General features: G+C 45.1%; 1 protein-coding gene across 3 annotated transcripts; it reads left to right on the top strand.

Moving 5' to 3' along the window:
* The first annotated feature begins 1,638 nt into the window (after positions 1 to 1,638).
* ERGIC3 (ERGIC and golgi 3) lies at positions 1,639 to 26,455 on the top strand. 3 transcript variants are annotated; one of them, XM_069808849.1, is made up of 13 exons: positions 1,671 to 1,773; positions 1,983 to 2,053; positions 2,612 to 2,699; positions 4,019 to 4,138; positions 7,227 to 7,320; positions 8,497 to 8,662; positions 10,418 to 10,475; positions 17,313 to 17,344; positions 18,001 to 18,097; positions 19,791 to 19,855; positions 22,435 to 22,571; positions 23,536 to 23,591; positions 26,233 to 26,455. In XM_069808849.1, the coding sequence occupies exons 1-13, from the start codon at positions 1,686 to 1,688 to the stop codon at positions 26,337 to 26,339; spliced, it is 1,179 nt and encodes a 392-aa protein (XP_069664950.1). In that variant the 5' UTR covers positions 1,671 to 1,685; the 3' UTR covers positions 26,340 to 26,455. The 3 variants fall into 3 exon arrangements, with proteins under 3 accessions (XP_069664965.1, XP_069664950.1, XP_069664957.1); XM_069808856.1 differs by having other exon boundaries at positions 25,646 to 26,455; XM_069808864.1 differs by lacking the exon at positions 1,983 to 2,053 and having other exon boundaries at positions 1,639 to 1,773.
* Positions 26,456 to 27,000: the final 545 nt, after the last annotated feature.

Here is a 27,000-nt window from a genome sequence, read left to right as displayed (position 1 = left end):
AGAGTGAGAGTTTTCTCCCGTTTCATGTGCTAGCTGTCAGGTTTCTAAAGTAGATCATAACAGAACGGTTCTTCACTACCTTGTGTAAGCAGCAGTCCTCCTGCTGAGGAGAAAGCAGGTGGAACTAAGGTGGCAGCAGCCCAAATCTCTCCTTTGAAAAAAAGGGTTGGGTTACAAAATCCTGTAGAAACCTCTCTCTTTAATATGCATGTCACGTCTCGGTGTTGTGCCTTGTGAATGGTATGCCAGAAAGAAACTCGGAATTGTCGGTAATCTGAGCTCAGTTCAGGGTGGCTCTGGCAACCTCTTAGTTCCCATTCCACAAGGACAACGTGTTTGTCAGGGCTGGAGTTGGAGGGTGCGTCTTCCCTGACGGCTGGATCTGTGGAGCTACGGATGGTCCTAAGAGCGTGGGCTTGTCTGAGCTCGGCCTTTTGCCTCTTTCAGGTGTCCCTTCTGCAGACGCAGCTGGCACAAGAACGAAAATACAAGCAGGACTATATCGAGCGCTGTGCCAAGACCAGCCAGGAGCTGTCAGACCTTCACCAAGAGCTGTCTCGCTCCTTAGCAGCTGTGGTCAGGGAGCCCAAAGCTGCTGTTCTGGAAGCAGAGGCTCGGAAGCTGGGTCAGCCTCTCTGAACCTTCTTTTCCTGTAGAGGAGCAGCTGCAGCATCACGGCGTTCCGGTCTGGTGCCCTTCCTGGAAACGTATTATGTTTTGCTGTGGGAAATGGGGGTACATCTGTTCTGTTTGCGTTCGGAAGCATTTCCTAGCAACAGGGATTTAAAAAAATTTTTTTTTTAATAAGAGATTTTGCAGGACTGCCCTTTTTCAACGGGGGTACATTGGTTCTGTTTACGTTCGCAAGCATTGCCTAGTGACAGCGATGTTTAAAATTTTGTTTTAATAAAAGAGGTTTTGCAGGACTGCACTTTTTTAGTAGGAAAAAGCAAGGGCTAGGCAAGTATGTGGCTTAGGAAAAGCTTATGCTGTCTTTTTCACTTGCACGAGTAAGCTATTGCGAGCTGCTGTACGATTTAACCTCTTGAGTTCGTAGCCCTTCCCTGTGACGAGAGAGGGAAACACGGAGGTGGTAGCAAGAGGAAGGGGTGAAGGGCGCAGGCCAGGGATGGGAGGTGGGGCGAGAGCGCAGCGGTTTTTTCCTCCCTTTTTCCTTCTTTTCCTTCCTTCTTCCTTCCGTGCTTCGGCACAATAAGCGCTGGTACTCTCCCGAGGTGATTGGCTTTCAGCTTTGTCGCTGCGACAGCCAGCCTGAGGGACAGCTCGGTTGTTCTCCGAAGGGCGGGGGTCACAAACGCCAGCCCTTTCAAAGCTGGAGGCAGGGGCTGGGATGGGCTGGGCTGGGATGGGGAGGAGGTCAAACTGAGTGAAAACTGCTCTCTGCCAGCAGCTCCGCCTTGGTCTCAAGCCCTTCCCAGCTAACCGATCTCGGCACAGTCAGCATCTCTCGGGTGTCCTGGAGAGGCCCGGGGGCCGCTGGCAGGGAGGGTCAGAAGAGGGCGAGGCGGCAGCGAGGACCTTCCCGCCCCGGAGGAGCCCGGGAGCCCCAGCCCCTCCCCGCCCCCCCCTCGGCCGGCTTCGGGCCGCGCTGCCCGGCGGGGCGGTGGCGGGGCGGTGGCGGCCCGGCGCCGGAAGGCGGGTTTGGTTCCGGGCCGCGCGGCGCCATGGACTCGCTATGGCGGCTGAAGCGGTTCGATGCCTTCCCCAAGACCCTGGAAGACTTTCGGGTCAAGACGTGCGGGGGCGCGCTGGGTGAGCGGGCGGGGTGAGGGCGGCCGGGGGCCGGCGGGCGGGCCCGGGCCTCGCCGTGGGGCGGCGGCCGGCGGGGGGGCCTTGCGGGCCGGCGCTCGGCAGCGGCTCGGGGCGGCGGCGGCGGCGGGCGGGCTGAGGCGGGACTGAGGCGAGGCGAGGCGGGCGCGCGCGACCGGCGGGGCTGACGGCGGTTCTCGTCTCCCCGGCAGTGACGGTTGTCAGCGGGCTCATCATGGTGCTGCTTTTCTTCTCGGAGCTGCAGTACTACCTCACCAAGGAGGTGAGTAGCGGCGGCGGCGATGGCGTCGGGGGGGGCCCGGCCCGGCCCCGCGGTGCTGCTTCTGGCCGGGGCGGCCCTGCGGCCCGGGGCGGCCTGCCGTGCCTCCGCACCCCCGCCGAGCCGCCGCCTCCTCCGCCGCCTCCTCCGCCGCAGATCTGCGTGGAGTTTTTTTCTTTCTCCGAGCTGGTGGCCTTGAGGCCGGGAGCGGGCTGCCCTCCCCTGAAAGCCGCTTGGCGCCAAGGGTGACTTGTGGCTTCCTGTAACGCGGTGGCAGGAGAGCGTCTCAAAAGTCTCTTCTCGCTGCCTCTGCCGCTTACGAGCAGGCAATGCAAAGGAAAGCAAGGAAGCGCGGGAGCCCCCGTCCCCACCCCAGGTTCTAAGATTCCCAAGTTACTACCTTTCTTTAAAATAGCGTTAGAAATGGCAAGTGCTTAGGTATGGTGGGAGGCAGCAGCTCAGGTGTCTCGAGAATCCCAAGTCTTAAAAATCACCCGAGGGAAAGCGGCCTTTTGATTGCCTTCCAAGTGAAACAGGACTCTGTTTTTCCTTTGTTCCTAGGTTCATCCGGAATTGTACGTTGACAAATCAAGGGGAGATAAACTGAAGATCAATCTCGATGTTATTTTTCCACATATGCCTTGTGCTTGTGAGTCAGCCTTCTGAATGTTGGGCATAATTTTCATACTTGCCGAGGGCCCGACAGGCCCGGTGCTTCCGAGTGCTGCGCTGCTGCCTGGGCCACAGACAGGGAGGAATTGGTGATCCCTGGTGGTTATGCAGTGATTCCAGCCAGGCCCGCTGGGCACTCAAACCAGCACTTCCAGGCAGGCTGTATTATTTTTCGAGATGATACGTGAGGCTAAGGTACAAACCCCCTTACATTTCTGTACGGTGTGGTACTTTTGTCAGAGAGCTTGGTAATACTGAAAGAGCTGGCACAGTGTTTGGTGTTCACTTGGGGGTCAAGATTTGACTGTACTGTTGTTGAAACACTTTAGAGTCTCCTTTGGAAGTTACTTGGCGAGGCGCAACTTTTCCGTGGTTTTTGTACTTCAATTCTGACTGTAACGCCAATGCCACGTGATAACCTTTCTCCCAAATTTTTAAAATCAGAGTGAGCATTAATAGTCGGATTACCTTTTAACTAAATTCAAAACAAAGCTGCAGGGTGAAGTGACAGAAAATTTTGCAAGTCTTAGTGCTTACCACTGCTGTGCACGTTATCCGAGTGTCCGCTAATCTTCCCTGCCTCTTGTTCTGTTGCAGTAATTCCTTTGGGTAATGCATTGGGCTTTAAACACAGTGAGTCTGACTTCCTTCTGACCACCAAAGATATTATTAGTCTTTGCCTTCCTCACATTTAAAAGGGCACGGGAAGGCCAGAGAGGCTGGAAGCCCCTGCTGTTTTGTGCAGAGAAGCTGTCAGTCTTGTAAGAGAGCATGTAGCCGGCAAGTGCATCACGGTGCTTTGATACCAGGGCAAGACCACAGACCTTCTCAATCTTCTTTGTGAAAAGGGGTCAAGAGGAAATGTGCTGATGGTGAAGGTGGAAGGGTGAGGAGGTAGAGAGAGGTAGGAGGCAGCTTTCAACCAATTTGAAGCTTAACTCCTGTACTTCTGAAAATGGTTATGGGCTTTGAGGGGTTTGGTTTGGTTTTTTGGGTTTTTTTTTTTGCCTTAAGTGTATTACCTTTCAGGGTAACGCTTTCTGGGGCAGTTGGAAACAGTCCTTCTGGTACATCAAACCCAACCCCGTATTTGGTACGGTTGTTCAGGGTGCTGCAACGTGCGTTTTATTCCCTATAAGTCACTTGGCCCCAGCCATACACACTCTTCCACTTTGGCACATTCTTACCACCCTCACTGAAAGAGTCTATATTTTCACTGGCTGAATGCTTCCTCAGCCTGCCACAGGCCATAACAAATGTGTGTTTATAGACTACTTCCTTGCTCACTGATTTCAGATTTGAGCATCGATGCCATGGATGTAGCAGGAGAGCAGCAGCTGGATGTAGAGCACAATCTGTTTAAACAACGTTTGGATAAAGCTGGCAATCGTGTAACTCCGGAGGCCGAGAGACACGGTAAGGTGCTGTTCTGCCTTTCTTGGATGGATGCTCTTGTAGTCTTTCCATCACTGTATGCCTGGTTTTGAGATTCAGAGGAACAAGTGACAGCTGAAGAACATTTAAACACCACAAATTTTTGAAGAGTTTATAGCACGCAGATCTATTAAACTGACAGATTCAGGTGAACTGCTGTTATACTTGCTACTTTTGCAAGGCAAATCTTTGCCTAGTCCCTCTGAAATTAGGACAAGGACTCACGGATGCATTTCAGGAATAAAGCTGCTGGGTGAATGGTCTTTTACAACTAGGAATCAAGCAGCTGTTCTGGCAAAACTTGGCTTTGGTTGTATCTTTAAATCACAGTGGGCTGGCAAATGGGACAACCTGGTTAGAGGAAAGAGCCTCTCTCCAGGGAAGGCTCCAGTGACTTGACCCTTAAGCCCAAGCTTGCACCTTACTACATTTACTTTGTGTGTGTTAATGCCTACCTAGATAAATATATTTTAGTTGGTTTATCGGTTACAGGTTGTAGTAAGTGGTCCTTGGCTACATAAACCTCTCCTTTACATTTGTTACGTATTATGACTCGTTGTTGTGCTTCGATACAAACCAGAAACGATTCTGGCAAAGTGTTGCAATCTAATGGTAATACTGTCCTGACTTTTCCTTTCCAAAACATGAGCTCGTTATTACTTTTTCTGGGAGATGGTGTAGTTCTACATGTCAGCATGAACTGAATTTGTTGATTTGTATCACTCAGATTGAACTTTTCTGTTCTTGAAGTTGCAAGGCTAAACTAAGCCAAGAGCTGAACAATTGGTAGGTATGAGAGTTTCTGCTGTTGTCACGGGAATGTGGTGATAGTGCTTTTACTACTGTTTCACTTAGCAGCCTTTCTGTGTTCAGAGATTGTGGTGTTACAAACGTAATGCCTGGGGACAAAACCAGCTGTTCTGTATCTAATTCTCTGTTAACACATGTAGGCCTCCTGCCTTACTTGTATTGCCAGTCTCCGTTGGCATTACTCCATCTGAACCGGTTGCTCTGACTCCTTGTATAATCAAGGGAGAGGGAGAGAAACTCATAAGGAGCAAACGGTCTCACCTAGAAAAGGCATTTCCAAAGAGATCAGATGCATTGCAGGCAACAAGCAATTTCTTCTGCTGTCTGGAAGAAGCACGCGGCTAGTTTGGTTTCCATCACCCATGTTGCAGGTTAGATCAGAAGTATCCAGCCATCTTCATTAAACTCTATGATTATCAGTTTCTATTAGTGATACTGACTTCAGTCAGTTATTTAAATGGCAGCTATAGCAGTATTGACCTTAAATTTAGTAAAGCATACCCAAATTTCATGAAGTAGTATCTGGAGGCTTTTCCTAATCATAGTTACATTAAAATAGTTAATAGCTGAATGATTTCTGTGGTAGGTTGCATTCTGTGCTTGGTTGTTGTCTTACTCCTTTCCATTGAATGACAAGGAATGATTGAATTCTTTATTGGTGGTTCTTATCATTTCCTTCCTTTTAATGTGGACAGAGTTATCCAATTTCATGTATCATATCTGCGTGCAAGTTGAGGACCGTGTTAACGGCAAGAAACCCTGCGTGTGGAGTTTTATGTACTGCAGTTTCTTTGTAGTATCCAAACTGTGTGCATTAACTCTGGATTTATCTCTCTGAGACAACTCAACAGGCAGCTACTGACTATATTTAAAAAGCTGTTACTGGTTGCTGTGTCTTGAAAGACTCCATGCATCGTGCAGGTGTTCTTGTTGAAGTGGTGGGAATCATGGCTTTGACGAAGTGTAGTGATTTAGCTCTATGCTTCCTGATGCTGTCTTGGAGTGTAATTACGAGATTAAAAGCCACACCACTTTTTGAACAATGAATTCTTAAGTGTGCTTTCAGCTACTTTGACTGTTGCAAGCTTTAGAAAGTAAGTCTCACACAGTTGTTTACTAATGGGGATATTTTCCTAAAAGTTCTTATTTTCTTGAGGGTAATTGCCATAAAGTATGTGATTAAAGAAATAAGGCTAATGACTGATTTTCATGCATATTTCATACTTTCCAATTAAAATCTCTTTTTTCTGTGGCTAGTACAAAATACAGACATGTTTAATACTCGCTTCCGTCTGCCCGTTATACCTCCCAGTCTCAACAGACAGGGCCCTGATAACTTTTTATCCCCTCAGCAGTGTCTGTATATGTACCTTATCCCCTTCCCCAGCATTAGCGATCCAAGGAGCCACCTTTTCAAGGCTTATAGAGGGTAGTGCAGCAGTGCCTGGATAGTGAGCCTTAGAGGGCTTTTGTAACGCAAGAGACTTGGTCCTGTCCTTCAGAGTTTGTGCGTTGAAATGGCCTGCTTTTAAGGGGGCCTCTTATAATAAGAGCCAATGTTTTTGTCCCTCTTCAGCCTTCTGCACGTAAGACCATGAATTTCCATGAGTTCGTGCCCCAGCCGTACTGTGGCTGCACGTTCAACACACAACGTGGCACAGACATTGTCAGAATTGTTAAGTCACGAAGAAGGTAGAAATTCCTTGGAGACTGCCAGTGAGCAGGGGTTAACGTGTGTGCCTCGTCAGCATTGTCATCTTGGAGGACTGGGTGCTGATTTTCCACTTGGGAGACTCTTACTCTGATCTTTCACAGCAATGTATAACCGTGTTCCCTGCATGTCTTGGGACAGGATTATGCGTTGACTGCAGTTGACTGCTATTTAAAATGTTGTTTGTGTAACAGGTCCTGTTACAATTGTCGCCATTTACTGAGCGACATTATCTGAGGTAGAAAATGTTTTAACAAAGCCTTTAGGCAAGTAACATCTGATCAGCGCTCCAGCAAGGCTTAGAGATAGCCAGTTCTTTCTATGGAGGGTGTTCTTGAGATGACAAATGCCACTCTGCTTCTTGGTCTTACTTCACACAACAGGCTCTACACATAGCATTTCAGGTGGGTTTTGGGTACAGGACGCACAGCTTCCAACACAGAAACGTTGCGTTCATGTGTAGAACAGTTATTACGTGCAGAACGGAACAAGAGTACAAGATAGCGTTTCTAGACATGCCTCATCGCTTTGAATCCTCTTTTGTCTTAGAGCTGGGGAAAGAAGAAGAAAAAGCGTTTGATCCAAAATCTTTGGATGCGGATCGCTGCGAGAGCTGTTACGGGGCAGAGTCGGAGGACATTCGGTAACCTTTTACACCTTTTTGTATCTTCTTAGCACTTGAAGTAATACAGTTGTGTTGCATGCGTGGTTGTTTTCAAAATGTCTATGAAGGTCTGTGCAATGAAATCCTCCTGGGCCTGCGTTCAGAGAATGATGAGGACCGTTGTGGTTTTGCTATGCCTTTGGAAGCTGCGCTCATGATTGTTAAGAACATGCAGAGTTAGGTTGTCTAGTTTGTCCACATGCCTGTTTAAGGGCAGTGCAAATTGCACTACCTTTGCAGTAGCACAAAGGTTGTATCTCATCAAACAGAATCTTTTCTGGGGTTATTTGGTGTCCAGAGGGGAGCTGTGTAAATTATTTTGCCGTTATGTGAGCTGTCTTGGAATGAAACCTGCTTATGGCTTTGCCTTCTCACTTCTGCTGCAGGCTTTGCATCCTTACAGGAGCAAAGACCAGGCATTTATCACTCACACAAACAATGGGTGTCATTTGGTGTTTCTCATTCCTCCTACCTGCAAATTCCTGTAAGAATGGATCGGTGGTAGTCCATAGGTTCTGGACTATCCCTCGCTATTATTGTCTCTATAGTAACTTGGTTTGTCCCATCTCTCAAGTTGCATTCCTTCCCCAGAGGTGTTTCCATCTTGAGGGATTCATGATTCCAGGCTTCAGCTTTTTCTTTGGTCCAGCAAAACATGGAACCAAGAAAGAAAACTGTTTCTTCCAGGGACCAAGATGTTACCCAGAGGTAGAAAAGTAATGAAGAAAGTTTGCCATTAACCCTCCCTCCACTGTTGATAGTCTTGCCCTAAAAAGAGAGGAAAGGAGGAATAGAAACAGGCAGGTGCTTTGTTCACATGGGGAAATTCCAAACTGCTCAGAGCTGTGGGACACTGATGTCGTTTTTGTAGCAGATTTCTTTGCCCAGGGGTGACCTGGCTGTCTAAGTGGACAGGCAAAGCCCTCTTCAGACTCAAGCACTGCATTAAAAAAGCTTGCATCCTCATGCCAAAACCTCAAAAAGTACATCAAGAAGCTTGAGCTCCTTCAGGAGCATGAGGCCACCTTTCAGGGTTCAGTTCCTGATGTTTGCTTTATTGCTTTGTTGAAGAAAATCCACCAAGGATGCAAGTCCTGAGCTGGAGCATCTCTTTATAGTGAAAAAGATGGTAAGATGGTGCTTGTCCTTTTGCAGGTGTTGTAATACTTGTGACGATGTCAGAGAAGCATACAGGCGGCGAGGCTGGGCCTTCAAGAACCCAGACAGCATAGAGCAATGCAAGAGGGAAGGGTTTAGCCAGAAAATGCAAGAGCAGAAGAACGAGGGCTGCCAAGTGTATGGTTTCCTAGAGGTCAACAAGGTGAGAGATGGGGTTTGCTGTGAACCTGCTGCATGATGGTGATGACTGTGGAAAGGCAGAGTCAGTTCCTCTCCTTTTCCAGCTTTAGGTGTTCACAGGACTGTAATATAATAACTGGGCTCAGCCAGGTGCTTGTGCCTGTAAAGGGGTTCAGTAGGAGAGTCAGGAAGAGTGGTGGGAAGGGGTTAATTCTCTGTTTTGTTGTGTGGGCTGGTAGGAAGCATGCCGGCTGGAGAAGCTTAGCTTTTCCTACCGTCTAGCTAGTGAGTCTTTTTGTCGAGGTTGCTGGAGGAGGAGAGGTAGCTTCATTGAGGTTAGAGTGTCCCACCTGCCCTTCTAATCTTAAAACAGAGACCACCAGTGGATGCTGGAGATAACAGTAACCAACAGCTTGCCAGCAGAGGTGCTGGAGAGAGTGAAATGTTATCTTAGAAAAACAGTGGAAGCAAGGCTATTGGAGGTGGTTGTCAAAGCTGTAAACACTCAGAGAGGTGGTTTTTGCAGCTGGTGTATGAAAGTGTAGCATGAGATATACCATATAACTATGTAACTACCCTGTCATTTGGTGGGTTACCAAACCCAGAACACTTGGACATGCAGGTTATGTACCCAAGTACATTCTAGAAGTCAGGACCAAGCTCATTTTTTCTTTTAATTCAAACTTTTTTGGGGTTTTTGGGGGGTTTTTTTGGGTTTTTTTTACATCTTTGTGTACTCTTCTTGGAGACCACATTCTTTATTTCTGGAAATTAAACCTTTTACTCACAAAGCCAGACATTGTGTTTTGAGCGTCATCATGGGTACAGAACCATTATGGGATGCTCTATCACAAAGTGTGATGAGCAGGAAAGATTCAAAGGGGAATGCTGGAGGTAGCAAGGGTCCAAGGGTGGGTGTCACTGGGGAAATTTCTGGGAGCTGTTGTTATGCACATGGAATTTTGCACATCTCCCTCTCATCAGGTCTGCAGTTAACACATGGTTTGCAGACACCCAAGGTGTAATGTAGCACGTGAGCTTCGCACATTCAGATCTTCGGGGGGGGGGGGGGGGGGTGGGGGGGGGTGGGCGGGGGCACGCGGCATGGAGTGTGTATGATTGCTAGTAAGTGTCAGGGAAGATTGCCACCTAATATCCATATCCCTTTCAGATTCTAGGATGAAATTTTAATAACCTTTGTCTTTTCTTTTTTGTGTTTTTTTTACTGGGGGGGGGTAATGTGGTGTGTGTTTGTGGGTTATTTTTTGTTGTGGGGGTTTTTTTGGTTGGTTTTGGGGTTGGTTTTTTTTTTAGGTTTAGTGCATTATTTTTGTATGCAGCTTATTTTCATGGATGCATATGTAGGATCACTGTGGTTTGTTGTATTAAGGGTTTTCTTACCTTGCTTACTCTCCCTCTCAGTTACTTTCTCCACTCCTTTTTGTATGATAGCTTTTTGTATTTCCTGCAGCAGCATTCAGTTCTTTCCCAGTAGACTTAATTCCTCCTCCTTCCCATTTTTATATCCACTAAAGTAATGTGCATAGAACAGTTAATATCAACATCAGTATGTAATTATGGCTTTCCACCTGACTGCCTATGAGGAAGAGGGGAAATTCATACCTCTTAGGATAGTATCTGCTGATATTGTCACCTATGAAAATGAGTTACTTGCTGTATATCTTGTACTGTTGTTTGGGTTTTTAGATTTTTTTTAAACAGCTGCTTGATTTATATAGATTCAGACCTTTTAATGAAAGATTACTATCTCTTGCAGGTAGCTGGAAATTTCCACTTTGCACCAGGAAAAAGTTTCCAACAGTCTCATGTACATGGTAAAGTATTTTCTTTTCCTGCTTATTGTTACCTTTAGCTTCCAAGTGTATCTTACAGTTTTCTTTGAGTATCTTTGGATTGCTGTCCATAATAACAAGAGCACTGCTTCAGTGGGGAGGATGTTATTGAAGTTTTGTTGCAGAGGTTTAGAACCATCATGAGCAAATAGAAGAGTGTTTTCTGGAGGTGCTGCCACATGGGTGTGGCAGAACTTGGAGGAGAATGTTTCTGGGCAATCTTAGTCTCACTTGTTCTACAAAACTTTGCTGCTCTGCTGTAAACCAACCTCAAGTAAAGTGTTAAGTCCAGGAGTTGAATATCAGTATCTCTTGAAGGGATATTTTGGAGAATACCTCAGGTGAATTTTAAAGCAATTCAGAACTTTCAGAGTAAAATTTAAGTTGTAAAGGACTTCCTCAAGTGTATGTATACAAGTACACAGTGGCCAGAATAATAGTGGCACTGTACAGAATCATAGAATGGTTTGGGTTGGATGAGACCTTTAAAGGTCATCTAGTCCAAATTCCCTTGCGATGAGCAGGGGCATCTTCAACTAGATCAGGTTGCTCAGAGCCCCGTCCAACCTAACCTTGAATGTTTCCAGGGATGGGGCTTCTACCACTTCTCTGGGCAACCTGTTCCAGGGTTTCACCACCATCATTGTAAAAAGTTTCTTCCTTGTATTTGGTCTGAATCTGCCTTCTTTTAGTTTAAAACCATTACACCATGTTCTGTTACAACAGGCCCTGCTAAAACGTTTGTCCCCATCTTTCTTATAAGCCCCCTTTAAGTACTGAAAGGCCGTGATAAGGTCTCCCCAGAGCCTTCTCTGCTCCAGGCTGAACAACCCCAACTCTCTCAGCCTTTCCTCACAGCAGAGGTGTTCCATCCCTCTGATCATTTTTGTGGCCCTCCTCTGGACCTGCTCCAACAGGTCCATGTCTTTCTTATCCTGGGGACCCCAGAGCTGGACGCAGTGCTGCAGGTGGGGTCTCACCAGAGTGGAGTAGAGGGGCAGAATCACTTCCCTCGACCTGCTGGCCGTGCTTCGTTTGATGCAGCCTGGGCGTACGGTTGGCTTTCTGGGCTGCGAGTGCACATTGCTGGCTTTTCATCCACTAGTACCGTCAAGCCCTTCTCTGCAGGGCTGGTCTCAATCCCTTCATCCTGCAGCCTGTATTGATAGTGAGGGTTGCCCCGACCCAGGTGCAGGACCTTGCACTTGGCTTTGTTGAATCTCATGAGGTTCACATGGGCCCACTTCTTGAGTGTGTCCAGGTCTCTCTGTATGGCATGCCATCCCTCAGGCGTGTCAACTGCACCACTCGGCTTGGTGTCATCTACAAACTTGCTGAGGGTGCACTGGATCCCACTGTCAATGTCATTGGTGAAGATATTAAACAGTATTGGTCTCAGTACAGACCCCTGAGGGACACCGCTTGTCACCAGTCTCCATCTGGACATTGAGCCATTGACCACTACCCTCTGGATGAGACCATCCAACCAATTCCTCATCCATCCAACAGTTCACCCTTCAAATCCATATCTCTCCCAATTTAGAGAGAAGGATGTTGTGGGGGACCGTGTCAAAGGCCTTACAGAAGTCCAGACAGACAACATTTGTAGCTCTTCCCTTGTCCACTGCTGTAATCATTCCATCCTAGAAGGCCACTAGGTTGGTCAGGCAGGACTTGCCCTTGGTGAAGCTATGCTAGCTCTCTCGAATCACCTCCCTGTCCAACATGTGCCTTAGCATAGCTTCTAGGAGGATCTGTTCCATGATCTTCCCAGGCACAGGGGTGAGGCTGACCAGTTGGTAGTTCCCAGGGTCCTCCTTTCTACCCTTTTTAAAAATGGGTATCATGTTTCCCTTTTTCCAGTCACCAGGGACTTCACCCGACTGCCGTGATTTTTCAAGTATGGAGAGTGGCTTGGCAACTACATCAGCCAATTCCCTTAGGACTCTGGGATGCATCTTCACAGGTCCCGTGGACGTGTGTATGTTTAGGTTCCTCAGGTGGTCACAAACCTGATCTTTTCTTACAGTGGGAGGGCCTTTGCTCACCTAGTCTCCGTCTTGTGGTCCATCCACTGGAGAGGTGTGGGAAGAGAGGTTGCTAGTGAAGACTGAGGCAAAAAAAGTTGTTGAGTACCTCAGCCTTCTCCTTGTCCCTTGTTACCAGTTTGCCAGTCTTGCTCATCGGGGGTACGCTTTCTTTGACCTTCCTTTTTGGACTGACATACCTGTAGAAGTCCTTCTTACTATTCTTTGCATCCCTTGCCAAGTTCAGTTCCAGCCACGCCTTGGCCTTCCTGGCCCCGTCCATCCCTACACAACTGGGCAGCGTTCCTGTACTTTCCCAGGATACCTGTCCCTGCTTCCACTGCTGGTGCATTTCCTTCTTGCCCTTCAGTTTGACCAGCAGGTCTCGACTCATCCATGCCGGTCTCTTGCCTTCCTCTCCTGATTTCTTCCACCTGGGGATTGAGAGCTCTTGCGCTTTATGGAAAGCGTCCTTAAAGATCAGCCAGCTCTGTTCTGCTCCCTTGACCCTGAGGTCAGTTTCCCAGGGGGTCCTATAGACTAATTGAAGAGCTGGAATTTTGCTTTCCTAAAATTCGGGGTCCTGACTTTACTCTTCACCTGACCCATATCCCTCAGGACTGCGAACTCCACCAGTGCATGACCACTGCAGCCCAGGCTGGCTCCAGTCTTGATGTCGCCGATTAGCTCACTTGTGTCGGTGACCGACAGGTCCAGTATCACATCTCCTCTGGTAGGGCTGTCTGTTACGTGGCTTAAGAAGTTACCCTCAGTGCACTCCGGGAGTCTCCTGGATTGCCTACAGCTCGCTGTGCTACTTTTCCTGCAGATGTCGAGGTGGTTGAAGTCCCCCAGCAGGACAAGAGCCTGTGAGCGCGATGCCTCCTGTAGCGGGAGTAAGAAGGCTTTGTCAGTAGGCTCCCCTTGATTGGGTGGCCTGTAGTAGACACCAACCACGAGGTTGCCTTTGTTGCCTCCATCTCTAATTCTTATCCTAATCATGGTGATTACAGGTTGAGATGTGATGTTTTGACTTGGTAACATCTGGTAGAGGGCTCAGGCTCTTGGCTTTGCTCACTCCCTCCCCTTGCTGCAACATTTTCTGTGTTGCTCCCTGCCTCAATCACCTTGTCATGATGCATCCTTATGCCACTCATCATCTTCCTGCTGCTGTTCTCCTTCCATAAGATATTTTCCTCCAGAAAATTAATCCCCAGTTTGAGAATTGGTGTCCTAGCTCACCTTGGAGCAACGTGTTTGGGTAGCCATGTCTTGGGTTTATTGCAGTCTTCGTGTGTTTATTGACAGAGTCCTGAGTGGCAGTAAGTACTGTTTTACAGGTAAAGGACTAAATTTTGGAGTCCAGGGAGGCTTTGTGGTTGTTCAGGTCAGAAATGCAAGATGGGGCAAAGTCTTCAGATAGACAGCAGTTCTTAAAACGGTGTTACTAAAACAGTGAAGAAAACTAGGTTATATAAAACCAGGCAGACTTCTTGACAAACGTAAGATGTTTTACAGGTCTCTTGATTTTACCTAGCTAGGCACTTAGCTGCAGTTACGGAAAGGAAGGAATGTGTTCATGTTTCTTCAGAAATAACAGTCTCTGGTCCTAGCTGACAGTCTCTTAAGATCTTCTGTTTCGTTTCCTCATTGTTAAAGAATTTTCAACCATGGGTTTCTCTAGGTTTGCTTTATTAACAACTCGGAGTTGGGCCACCACTGCAGTGAATGGCGCACTTCCAAAAGTTTCCAAATCTTATATACCCTTTTGCCACCCATTGTCCCAATCCAAAGTCTCTGTAATTTTCCAGCCGATTCTGTGTTCTCATATCGTTATCATTCATCATCTTATCTTGTCCATTCTCCATTCTCATGTCTCGGTTCTTCTGAGATTGGTGGTCACAGGCAGAAAGTCTCCGGTCACCATCATCACTTATCTTCTTACACTTCAAAGGTACCTATGAATTTCTAAAGAAACTACTCAGGTTATTTTATTAATTTATCTTATTCTAAAGTTAATCACTTAGGTCTAAGATGTATGATCCTTCCTCTGTTGATTCAGCTTGACTGGATTCTAAGCCAGCCATGAAGAGGGAGTCTCATAGAACAATTATGCAGCTCATAGATATTGTTTTATATGCACCTGCATTCTATTAATCATATCTAAACCAATATCCAATCATTAGTTATATGTCTAATATGAATAGTCTTAAAACAATAAGGTGAATAGTCTTAAAACAATGAGGCTTAAGGCCTAGTTCCTTTTACACTCAGTTTCTTCTCTAAGCAAGCTAAACAGCCTGTTGTTTTATGTTAAGCAAACTATAGCTAGCCACACATTTATCTGCAACCTAGAGTACATACATACATACATACTTAGCATAATCCTCAGTGATCAGAGATAAACCAACCTGTGGTCTGGTGGAACATTGTTTTAGAAATTGAACATATAAATAGTGTGTTTTCACAGAGTTGTAAATAATTTATTGGAGAGGAGTTTTATAAAAACTAATTAATTGGCGTTTTATCTGTGGAAGGCATGGCAGAGCACTGTGGGGAAATTTTGTTTTGGATAGCCATACCTGTTAAAATCGGTCAGGTGCAATGTAAACCTAGTCTAACAGGTTAGGTAATGGCTGGTCTTTGTCAAGTGCTGCCGTTGAATTTGTCTGGTACTGCGCTATTACTGTAAGATTTGTCAGCCTTACTAGTACTCAGCTTCCACTTCAGAGGCTAACGAATGTGACTACCCAAGCGTTAAAGCTGACATGATTAACCTTATTCTGGAGCGGCTCTGGCTGGAAGAACAGGCTCACATAAAGCAATACTTACATTTTGGCCTGTTACGTTCTCTGACGTGGCTCATGACTGAAAGGGGGGTGGAACAGGAAGGAGCCATCAACAGAAAGATGGGGGGACAAAGACTGTTTTATTCCTTTGGCAGTAGGTCCAGTTTAAATGCAGATCCACCAGAGCTGGGATCTCTGTAGCACTTTGTTGTTAACTGAAGGTTAGCCTGCTGGTGTCTGTACAAAAGGCAGCAGGACTTGACACTTCACTGACAGCTAAGCCACTTAACTCTTGCCTTAAGTGCAAATAATACTGCAGCATGAAACAGGGTGTTGCTGGTAACTGTTGAGAAAAACGGCATAGCATAATCTCAAGGCCACTTCTCCCTTCTTTCCTTTCCCTGCCCACCATTTCACATTTATTTCCAAATTTTTAGTGGGAGTTTCTTTTTTAAAGCCAAATAAGTTCTTTGATCCAGTTGCCAGCCCAGGCACACGAACCATTGTGCTAGTGGCAGTGATAGGTCTGCATGCTTGTCAGAGACAGCCACAGGAATATCTGAAGCCAGTGCAGCTCTGAGCTCTTTGTAATGCAGAACCATTGCCTTAACTGCAGTGACTGCAGCCTTAGTTTCTGAGCATTGAACGTTTTAACTTTGAAATGCAAGGGCCTCTCCCTAGATCAGAGTGTTTGAAGGCATATAGCTTAGGCTTAGTATTTCCTTTTCTAACTGTGCATTCTCTGTTTTGCATGTATATCTCTTTGGGTTTATAAGGGGTTTATAGGGATACAAGTAAAGCTTCTGGTAGTTTACTGAAAGATGTTAATGGAAAAAAAAATTAGTTCACAGCACACTCATGTTAAATAAATGTTTTAAAGGGGAGGCTAGTTCCAATCAGTTTTTTAGGTTTGCAGCTTGTCTTGTGCTAGGCTGTATATCAGAAACCCTTCAAGGGAGCAGCATTCCTAATCTTGGTTAACAGCAGCCCTTGGCGATCTGAGTCCATCAGCTCCTCAAATAACAGCCTGTGATTTTTGAAGTGTGTTTTTCTTGGCTGAGGTGACAGCTGAAAGAAAGGTGAGGTCTGGCTCCCTGAGCATGTGAACTTACCTGTTAAAATGCACCACAGCCTCTGGCTGCTTTAAGATGACTGCGTGCCTTTGGATAAACCTGGTAGGAGCGATACTGAAATTGAGTTGCAAGTTGTATTTTCATCCTGCGACTGATGCTTCTGGCACTGCCTTAAGTCATTTAAATAGCCAACTGAAAGATATCCCGTTGCCTGTATCTTTGCCAGATCCTTCCTGGGGGTGCATGGTGCTGCTGTTGTTGTCATATTGCTGCATGCAGGAAGGGCAGAGAGGGGGCAGGCCAAATTGCCCAAATCCTAGCACTGGTGAGAGTTTACCTTGGCCCCACCACTGGTTTGCAAATACCCTTCTCAGGCCGGCCCTGCCAAGTCTTTTCCTGTCCCTGTGTGTACTCCAGGCAGCCAGTAACAGGGCTGATAGAGCACTGAGAGATGCTAAGATGATAATGGTTTCTTGAGGGCACTTGCACATGATATTAAGGCATGTGCTCTGCTCAGTTGTTAGTTTAGATCTGCTGTGTCTCTGTGTTTTATGGTAGTTAGAGGAGTTATGCATATCAGGTGGTGACTGAGATAACAGTGAAGTTTTCCTTGCTTGCCACTAGGATCTTGTTTTTGCCCTAGATTAAGAATACATTCAGGTGAGGACTGAAATACCTGATCTGAAGTAACCCCAAGTTAAAGTTACTTTCCTTCACTGTAGCAGTGGCTAGTCTATGTCAGGAGGGGAATTGTAGCAGTTTTATCTATCACATGCCCTACTGGAAGCAAGAGAGAAACCGAGGTGATTTTCTTGCCATTTTAGATCGCAATGGAAATGAGAGGAGCTCCCTTATAAGCTAGCATAAGGTAAGTAGATAGGCTCATTATTGCAGTCTGAACTATATTGTTAAACTATGTTTCTATTACAGTTCACGATCTGCAGAGCTTCGGACTTGATAATGTAAGTGTTCCCAAGACAGTGTTCTGGTTCTCTTGGTCTATTTTCCTTCTGGATTTCCCTCCCTTTGCCACATTGAGATCCTAGTGTACTGATCCTGGCCAGATTTGGCTTTATGGCTCTGGGCAGAGCCTGGGACCTGCTTTCACACAAGGCTCTGAAGTATGTTCTGGGACATCTGTGTGTTGCTTGGCAAGCCTGTTCCCCTCTTCTGGAGAGTGCCTTGCTCCTTAATCTGTGCTTCCCAGTTTTTTAAGGTTGACATTTTCACAACTGCTTCTGGATCTGTTGGAGTTTGCCTTGTGCTGGAAGGAAAGCAGATGATACCTGTACCTATGCCACCAAGGTGCTGACAGTGTGGTTCTATGGCAGGGAGAGGAGCGGGTGGGAGAGCCTGCTCTGTAGATGGGAGGGAGAAGCAGCAGGATCTGGGGATTTCCAGCAGGAAGAGGAGAAATTCCACATCTTGGAATCTCCCATTAATAAAAAAGAAGAGCAAGTGCTTTGGAGTTTACTGTTAGGATGCACAGAGTAAGGGAAGACCTGTCTCTGTTCCAGAACCACACTCAGAAAAAGATACAAATAATTAACTTTAGGCCCCTTACATTGCCGCTTGGATGCTATGCAGTTGTTTTGAGTTATTAGCATTTCTGTTTCAGATCAATATGACGCACTATATCAAGCATCTCTCATTTGGAAGGGATTATCCAGGCATTGTGAACCCTCTGGACGGGACGGACGTTGCTGCACAGCAAGGTAAAAGCCTGCTGAGAGAAATCTCTTTTTAAGTGTCCATATTAATAAGTGTTAGAAGAGAACAGGAGCAAAGTTCCCGGTCTTTCACAAGAACCCTGACAATGTTGCATAGAACGTGGACTCCTCCACGTTGTGCTCTTTCTGGAAGAGCTGCCTCCATTCATCTGGAACAAATGTGCCAACGTGTTTTCATTCTGTGATCTTTCAGAAAGATCTGTCTTTTCAGTGTTCGTGGATGCACAACAGCAGGTACAGCACATCATTATTAAACACCTGCATCAGGTGTAGTTCAGGGAGAGCCCTGTCTAGCTACTGTGCACAGTAGGAGGTAACCAGAAGATGCAGGAGAGAGAAAAAAAGGCCTAATTGATAGTTGCTGGAGAGTCATGGTGTCTGCCTGACCTTGGTCTACCCAACAGTAACAGCTGAACAGCTGCAGTGAAGTTGAAATATAGCTGATCTTTTCTAGATAGCTCCAGTTTGCTGGCTTGAGAAGGAAAGGCAATTCCGTCCTCATGCTGCTACTGCTCAAACTCTAATCTTGGTTTATTCACACAAGCCTGCTTGTGTGCATTTTCTGTGAAAGATCCTGACTGTACTGCTTTATATGCCACTGCAGAGATTAGTCATTTTTTTAGATCCGCTGAAGTCTGCAAAGTTTGCGCTAATAAAGCTTAGAGAGAGAAGTTGTTTGCTTTGAGGTGGTGGTAGGATTGTTAATCTTACCTGAATCTGCTCTTTTAAATTTTCCACCATTGATTTTAATTCTTGTACCCAAATCAAAGGATGGTGCTTAAAATAAAATACAGAAAAATGAAAAGGTGTGATAATGCCTAATACGATTGTGATGCCGTAGTTTTCCTGAGAGGGGACCCATAGCTGGCTGGTAAAATTCTCTATTTAGGCTGCAGCTTTCCATCCTGGGCCTTGGAGAACCAGTTGGCACATTCTTGAGGAATTAGGACTGAAGATGTGGTCTGGAAAAGAAGTGGGAGAAGTAGATTGCAGGTCAAATTTATGTTTACTGAAGACCAGCTAAAGATCTTGTATATGAGAATGACTTCTGCTGTAGAAATGGATGAATAATCTTCTCCTGTAGGGAATTTCACAGTAAACAGGTTTTCAAAGCGACTCCTGCCTTCCATTATCCATAAGAGAACTGAAGGGACAGGCTGGTCTGAGGCAGCAGGAGGAGTTCTCCTCCTATTTTTTTTTTTTCTTCACTGATCTAGATCTTCCTTTTCATCTCCTGATACGATGAAACCCATGCTTCTACAGGAATAAACTGTAGCATTAGTTGACATTGATAGAGGATTCTCATTTAGAGTTGAGTATGTTTTCTTAGGGATATGCTGTTAAATATAAAGGTTTTCATGTGCTAGAATAAGAATTTTCAAGAAGTTGTACTGGTGAAACTATAGCAAGAAAACTGGTTTGTTAGAAAGTTTTCCATTTAGTCAAGGCCAAAACCAAGTTTTGGGTTTGGTTGGTACAGGAACAATATTTACTTTGGCAAAAGGAAAACTCGTGTCAGGCATTAACTTTACTGTCCTTGAAAACCTCCAGTAGCTGTTGTTTGGTAGACACAAACTGGTTTTGTTCAACTTGTCAGAGAACGTCTTTCTGCACGTGTCAGTTAAGCTTTCCAGCTCTTCACTGGTTGTTAATTGTGTCTCTCTGTCTTTGCTTATAGCTTCCATGATGTTTCAGTATTTTGTCAAAGTGGTCCCCACGGTGTATATGAAAGTAGATGGTGAAGTAAGTACCTTTTTTCCCTATTGCTTTGGCAAGTGAAACCCTTCAGACTTTCTCCTCATATTCTGACGCTGACCATATCTGACCTCTGGTGGAAGCAACACAATCTGTTTGACTTTCTTCAGGTCACCACCCCAGCAAGAATACCAATTTCTATGGTGTAATGTTATCTGTAATGTTACAGCAGTGATGAAGCAGAATTCAGTGTCTTCCATCCCACCTAGATCAAAGTGACCACGCCACTTTCATCGTGTTCCCTCATGAATCCCTCATAGTGCATGCTCAGGAGAAGTCAAAGCAGCAGATAGATCCTAAAAATGTTCTTTGGAGAGTAACCCCAGATCAGCTTGTCTCCAATTTAAAAACTCGTTTAGCCTCCAAAAGAGTGTGGCTAGACTTCCAGCCCTGCTTTCAGAATATGCCCTTCTTTTGGGACAGGTAGGATAAACAAATTACCAAGGAGATACCAGGGTGAGATGAAGATCCTGAGAGCACAGACAAACTTATGCTCTCCTCTGAAGCCAGCCTGAGGGAGCAGAAAGAACTGTGATTTCTTTCATTTATTTGGAAGCGTTCACGTGGGTTGCCATCATCATTCTGTAGGGGATCTCCAGAGAACCTCTTTTTAAAAACCAAACCAAACCTGGCAGTTATCATTATTTGGGCCCCCATAGTCTTAGGGCAGCAGAATGATGTAAGCTGTTATGTTTCTTTTGCAAAGAAAACACCAGCAGAGGCAGCAGCTTGACTGTTGTGCAGACTTCACTGCCAGTGCTACCCAGTGTACTTACGTAAGCCTGTGAGGAAAAGACAGGTGCCATATGCCCCAGTAGCTCTGTTGAACATTCACGTACAAGACGGCTCAGCTCCCTAGCTGTCTCCCAGGTTTTGGTTCTGTATCTTCTATGCTGCATGGGTGGTCCGTGCCCAGCTTCCCTTTAACACCAAACCAGCTTCCTCTGAGGTGAAACCCAAATGTGGTTCTGGGGCTTGTTCAGCATAAGGACTGATCTACCTGTGGATGAAACTACACCAGATTTTGACTCCCTTGTCCTATGCAGTTTTATAACGCTGTGCAAACCCACAACACTGGGAATCCTTACCACCTCGGGCTCTTCACCCAAACTCATCCCACTCTCGGGCAGGTACCACGTATCCTTGCTATCAGAACAACATACTACTGCACATCCACGCAACCTTCATGTTTGCTTTAGGCGCTCCAGAATGTAAATCACTGGCAGATTATTAGTTATGTCAGAGGCTGTGTAGGAACCACAAATCTGAGGAGCCACAAAGCCACAGTAGGTACAATGCAGACCTTCAAGCGAAGCCATCCTAGAGCAGTGTGGGCAGAGCAGTCTGAGAGAATCCATTGAAAGGTAGACATAGTTTGTATTTCTTCATCTGCCCTAAAGATTGAAACTGTTTGCGAGACTTGGTTCTCATGTGATAAATCCTTATGTGGACCACTCTTTCTTCAGTCCCCTGCCTAGAAAAGGCAAAAAGACCCATCTGTTCTTTCCTGGAAGTTGAATCGAAGTTACTTGCTATAATGTGATATTGGGAGAACCTTCAGACCATGTTTGAAGCTCATTCTGCTTGGGTTCAGGATGCTTCAGGAGTTTTTGTGGATGATTGAAATTCCTGAAGTACAAAGGATAGTTAATCAGAACCCGGTTCTTAGGGCCACCTCCTAGTATGCCATGGCTTCTGTTTCTCTTGATGCAATCTTGCACACTACTGTAGAGCTGTTGTTCAGTTTTCAAAGGACTTCTCCTGTCAAAAGAATTGCTTTTTATTAGTCACCAGGAGAGGAATCCATGCAGACCATGATGCTTATACTTACGGTAATTATGGATCCAAGTGTGCTGCCAGATGTATACCAGGGGCTGTGTTATACATTCAGTACTTGGAACCCTGAAATGTGGAATTTGGTGAAGAAACTGGATAGTATCTTTCTCAGCTTGGATTGTAATTTGTGTCAGATAGCTCATTAGGGATGATAGAACATAATGTCATTTTACAGAAACCCAACTGATTTGCTCTAAGAATGGGACTGGTATGAACGTGTAGAAGAATGGCAGGGTGCAGAAGAATGCTGCAGAGTGATCTTCATTTATGTAAAGATGGGCAACCTGTGTCCTTCTGCAGCCCTGGCACTCTCCTGCCTTTATGTATTATTTCCATTTTTCTCACTCTTGCATATATATGGTTTTCTCATATCGGTGCTGTCTCCTGAAGCATGCTTAGGTGGACTACATTTTGGTGGAAGATGACGTGGACTTGGCGTTGAGGTCGAGAGGAACAGCGTATGCCATTACTTGCCAGCAGAGACCAAAACAGTCTGGCCTGGGGACTGATGCATCACTCATTCCTTGGGCTAGCTGGGGCTTTAACTGATAGCCTGTAGGGAAAAATAGACTTGATCCTGATGGTGCTTTTTTACGACCCTTTGTAAGCACTGTCAGGCCCCCCACAAGTGAGTGGGCAGGGCTACACTGATACGGTTCACTGAACTCATGTTTTAGTAGCCTTTCCTATTCCTTGTTAACAAAACATTTGCTGTGTTTGTTTCCTGCTAGGTGGTAAGGACTAACCAGTTTTCAGTTACACGACATGAGAAGATAGCCAACGGGCTACTGGGAGACCAGGGTCTGCCTGGTGTATTTGTGCTATATGAACTTTCGCCCATGATGGTGAAGCTGACAGAGAAACACAGGTAAGAGACATTTCAATCTATTTCATCACCCTCCATTGCTTTTTGTCATTTTGCATAGCTTAAGACTCTGTCCTCACTTAGACACAACAGTGCAAATGCCTGAAAGCCATCCAAGCCCCTTCCCAGTCAGTGGAGAGGAAGAGGCACTCCCAGATGCCCTTTCTCTCTGTGTGAACATCTGAAAGGGATTGGGGTTTTTCTGATACCACCTGAAGCGTTTTAATCCAGTATCAAAACGGAGGAAATTGGTGCAGCAAAGAGAAGTCTGACATAATGGTTCTTGGTCCAGACTAATTTCTTCAAAGTCTTTTTTAATGGGAAGACTAGATTTATATAGCATACCCATCTTACCAACACTTACAGCAGCACCCAAGCTGATCCAGCCTGCTTACTCACTCTGCATTTGCTAGAGCTTTTCTGCATGTTGTTGTCAGTGTGAAATGTCCTTCTTCTTTCCGGATCCTCTGTTAATCACATGCATGTAGGAGAATGGAAGGGGTTGTAGCTGTCCGATCTTTCAGGATCATAATGAGGGACAGCCAGTGTCTATACTTAAAAATGTATTTACATGTACTTAGGGATCTAATTTTTTTGTTACAGAAGCCTCCTGTACATTCTGTCTGCATAGGAATGGATAAAATCTTAGGGACTAAAATTCTGTCCTTTAGGCTTATAAATTCAGTACTTGCCTCCTAGTGTTACCATTGAACTCACTAGAGTGCGCTACTCTAATGCTACTCAATGCTGCTTAGTAAGAGTATCAGTGACAAGCTCCATTCTGTAGCCAATAGGGGTTATTTAATTGTTAAATATGTTAATTGTCAGCTATTAATATTTATATAATGCATACTTATGTGCTATGATGAACATTATGATAATTAATTAGTTTTTATTAGTTGTTACTTATCTGACATACTGGTATCTGAGCTCATGGTGGTTGTTCAAATTGTTTTCCTCATTCTAGGTCCTTTACACACTTTCTCACGGGAGTTTGTGCCATTGTTGGAGGCATATTTACAGGTATTGCACCTTTTGATCTTTTTTTCTTTTTAAAGTGTAAACATTTGCCATCTTACTCTTTCTAAAGTGTTCATGGCTGGTGATAAATCCCTGTTTGGGGAGAGATGATTTCAGCCTTCAGGAGGGGTATATAGCATGTTTTGCAGACCCATGGGAGTGGCATCAGATTGTAAATAGCACTGCAGGTGATGTAGACCTATTATAATATTTCATTTGATGAAATATTTCATTTCATTATGATGTAGACCTATCATAATATTTCATTCTGATGCTCTACAGGACATTTTGTCTTCAAATGATGTGGTATTTCACATACCGTATGAATGCATCTGTACTGTTTTCCTTGGCCAGCTTGGGTCTGTAGACAGATAGTTGCTTTCATGTGGAACCAAAGCCAGTAAAATCTGTGAACCCAGGTTGCCATGGGCCTAGCCATCTCAGAGGTCTCAGACTGTGTTCCCAGACATAGGAGCTTCAGTGAGTGGTCTGCAGGGACTAAAAGGAGCCCTCACAGCTAGATGGGGTCCTGTAAGGAGAGGCTGTTCCTGCAGAGCTATTTGAGTGTCTGGACTTCATTCTCAGTGCTGACTTCTGGAATAGCTAATCAGTATCTGCTCAGCTCCACGTGTGTGACAGAGACCAGCCTTGGTCCAGCCTTGCACTCCAGCTAATAACCCAGGGTGCTCTGAAACACAGTCAGAGATGTTCACGTGGCTGTGAAGGGCCAGCCTGGAGATCTGGTCAGCAGATCTTACTGGACCTCAGAAGCCAGCTACTATATCACGTAACACCTGTATCACATACCTATATCACGTAATACCTTTATCTGCAAGGTTTTCCCATCACCTGAGATGTCACTATGCTCAGTTAAGCTGATACTGTTAAACAGGATTTCTGTCTCTAACAAATTTGATCATTTGTGTTCATTTCTATGGCTGACTCGGAGAAAGGCTTTAAAAAATTGTTTTCATGACAAGTGCAAGTGCCCTCTAGCACTGATTAGGTTTGACAGCCAGTTCATAGTGTTTGCTGCCATACACCATGTTCAGACTCTGTATTCTAGAGGACAGATTAAATCAGCTGCGTAACAGTTTTTGTGTTACAGCATCAAATTGATTCCACAGGTAGATATAATTTCAGGGCAAAACAACCACAAAAGACAGTCATCTGAAGCATTACTCAAAGACCAGATAGTAAGGCCAATAATTCCTTATTCTACAGAAATAAACAGAAGACTCAGTTCCCATTTTAGCTGCTACTCTTTATATAATATTGAAATGTCTGTGTAGGGCCAAGTAATTGCTTACTTATTCCTTAGATTGAGGTGTTGAATAAAACAAAAAAGAACATGAAGCTTCGTAAAGGCATTGAAAATACCTTTGCTCACTGGCACCCTGTGTTCCCTCCCTGGCAGAAGCTCAGGGTTCCTGTCCTGTGCAAGCCACCTTGATGGATGCAGGGTTGTCTGGGTTTTGTGATGCAGGAGACCCATTCTGAGCTTTTCTGTGGTCCCAAACAAGCGGTGAATTAATAGGCTCCTTCAGTGCTGGAGAGATTTGGGAAAAATACTGCAGAAAAACCTGAAGGCATCAGTTTGTTTTGCTTTTTGTCCTTGGTGGGTAAACATTGCAGTCTCCAATAAAAGGCACCCATCAAGGGCAGCATTGAGTAGAGTAGCATATTTTTAAGGTTACTGTGAAATGAGTGAGAAATGGGAAACATGCCGTTGGCAAGCTGGGTCAGGGCAATGACATGGCATAGAGCTGTCGGCATCAGCTTCCTCTCGAAACTCTTCTCACTCATCAGTAAACACAAGTGACTCAGCCTTGTCTCATTTTTACTTCTGCAAGAGAGATCTTCTTCTGGAGAAGCATGATTACCTCTGTCTGTCCTGATGAGATGAGGACCTTACTCTTCTGAGCAACAGCAGCTGTTTTCTGTCTGGTGGAGCTGGAATTCCTTTCCACTGACAGAAGGGTTTGTGTTTTCTTTCCCTGGGAGTTGCTCTCTCTTTGAAGCATGTCTGGCTTGATCCATCTGTTTTTTCCTTCTAGTTGCAGGATTCATTGACTCCTTGATCTATCACTCAGCACGTGCCATCCAGAAGAAAATTGAACTTGGGAAGACAGCATAAATAAGCAATGACCTCACCCCACAAAAAAAACCCCCTCTAAGTAGAACTAAACAGATTTTTCGAAATACAAGTGATCTTCTTGAGTGCACAAGAGAAGAGATTTGGAATTACCAGATGGCCCTGACTGCTCTTATGTTAGTGTCCCATTGTTCTTTGGCGTTAATTAGTGGACGGAACTGCTTGAACCTTGCTGCTGTAAAGATTAGCCATCTTGTCTGGCTGTGCAGACCCTACTGTAAAAACCCTTTTTTGTCAGTCCATGTTCATCCAGTTCTGCCCCCCTCCCCGAAAGAGATGCTGGAGATAACTGCATTCTGTTTGCCTCCAGGAATAATTTACTGTATTGTCATGAGACCTGGAATGGATTGAAGTTGCCATCAGATAAGCTTTCTAGCAACACCATCTAGCTTTTTTAATTTTTCTTAAACATGTTCCTGAGTGAGTGTGCTGATGCTGTATGCCAGATCTCTGTGAAAATGTGCTGAATCCCATGTGCTTTCCTTCCAGCTGTCCTGGGCGACATGGTGAGACCTAGCACTTTTGGGATGTGCTTACTCTACTGTGGGGCATTGCAGTTGCTCCAGATGGCTCTTCTAACAAAAGATGCAAGTTGATGTTTCAGCAAAAAAAGTGTTTGGAGTTCTAGATTTTTAGATTGGATTGTGTTTTTCACTTCCCCTCTGTTTATATTTTGAAATAAAGTCTATCCTCTGCGTATTTTGGTAAAGCATTTGGAAGAATAATTAAATTATTTGGACTAATCCTGGTACTGAATTGGAAATTATAATTAAAAAACACACCTGCATTGTGACAAAGTATGTGGATGTCAAGATGATGGTGGTTTTTTTCTTTTCTTTTTAATGATCTACACAAGTGAGTAAAGTGCTTGGTATGTGAAATTAAATTGGAAGAAATTTGAAAATAATGAGAAAAAATATTGTGTATTCCTGCCTCATTTTGAGGCAAACCGGACTCATTACTCTTAAGTCTCAACTCTGGATTTGCTTTGGTATTAACTCTAAACTTGGTCAAAGCAATTGGTCCAACAGTGCACAGCAAGTGACAGGCACAGGATCAGATAATGCAGAGAGAAAGCTATTTTATAGTTCTTTTGAAAGTAGTTTTTGTTTGTGGTTTGTTTTTTTTTTTTTAGTTGAACTTATCTACAACCCAGGGAGTATAATAACCTGTGTTTTTTCAATCGGGGGAGAAGCAATTTGAGGTGTGAGTAAGGAGACTTGATTAATCTCCAAGCTTGAATACTGAAAAAAAAAG

The sequence above is a fragment of the Haliaeetus albicilla genome, chromosome 2 (genome assembly GCF_947461875.1).
Source record: "Haliaeetus albicilla chromosome 2, bHalAlb1.1, whole genome shotgun sequence".
Classification (NCBI taxonomy): Eukaryota; Metazoa; Chordata; class Aves; order Accipitriformes; family Accipitridae; genus Haliaeetus; species Haliaeetus albicilla.
This window is presented reverse-complemented; position numbering and strand designations above follow the sequence as displayed.

Bases quoted from the DNA above. Each gene is read 5' to 3' on its own strand.
- ERGIC3 (XM_069808849.1), top strand. From the start codon at position 1,686: ATGGACTCGCTATGGCGGCTGAAGCGGTTCGATGCCTTCCCCAAGACC. The intron at 2,700-4,018 runs GTGAGTCAGCCT...CACTGATTTCAG, and splicing joins TCCACATATGCCTTGTGCTT to ATTTGAGCATCGATGCCATG. The intron at 17,345-18,000 runs GTAAGTGTTCCC...TTTCTGTTTCAG, and splicing joins AGAGCTTCGGACTTGATAAT to ATCAATATGACGCACTATAT.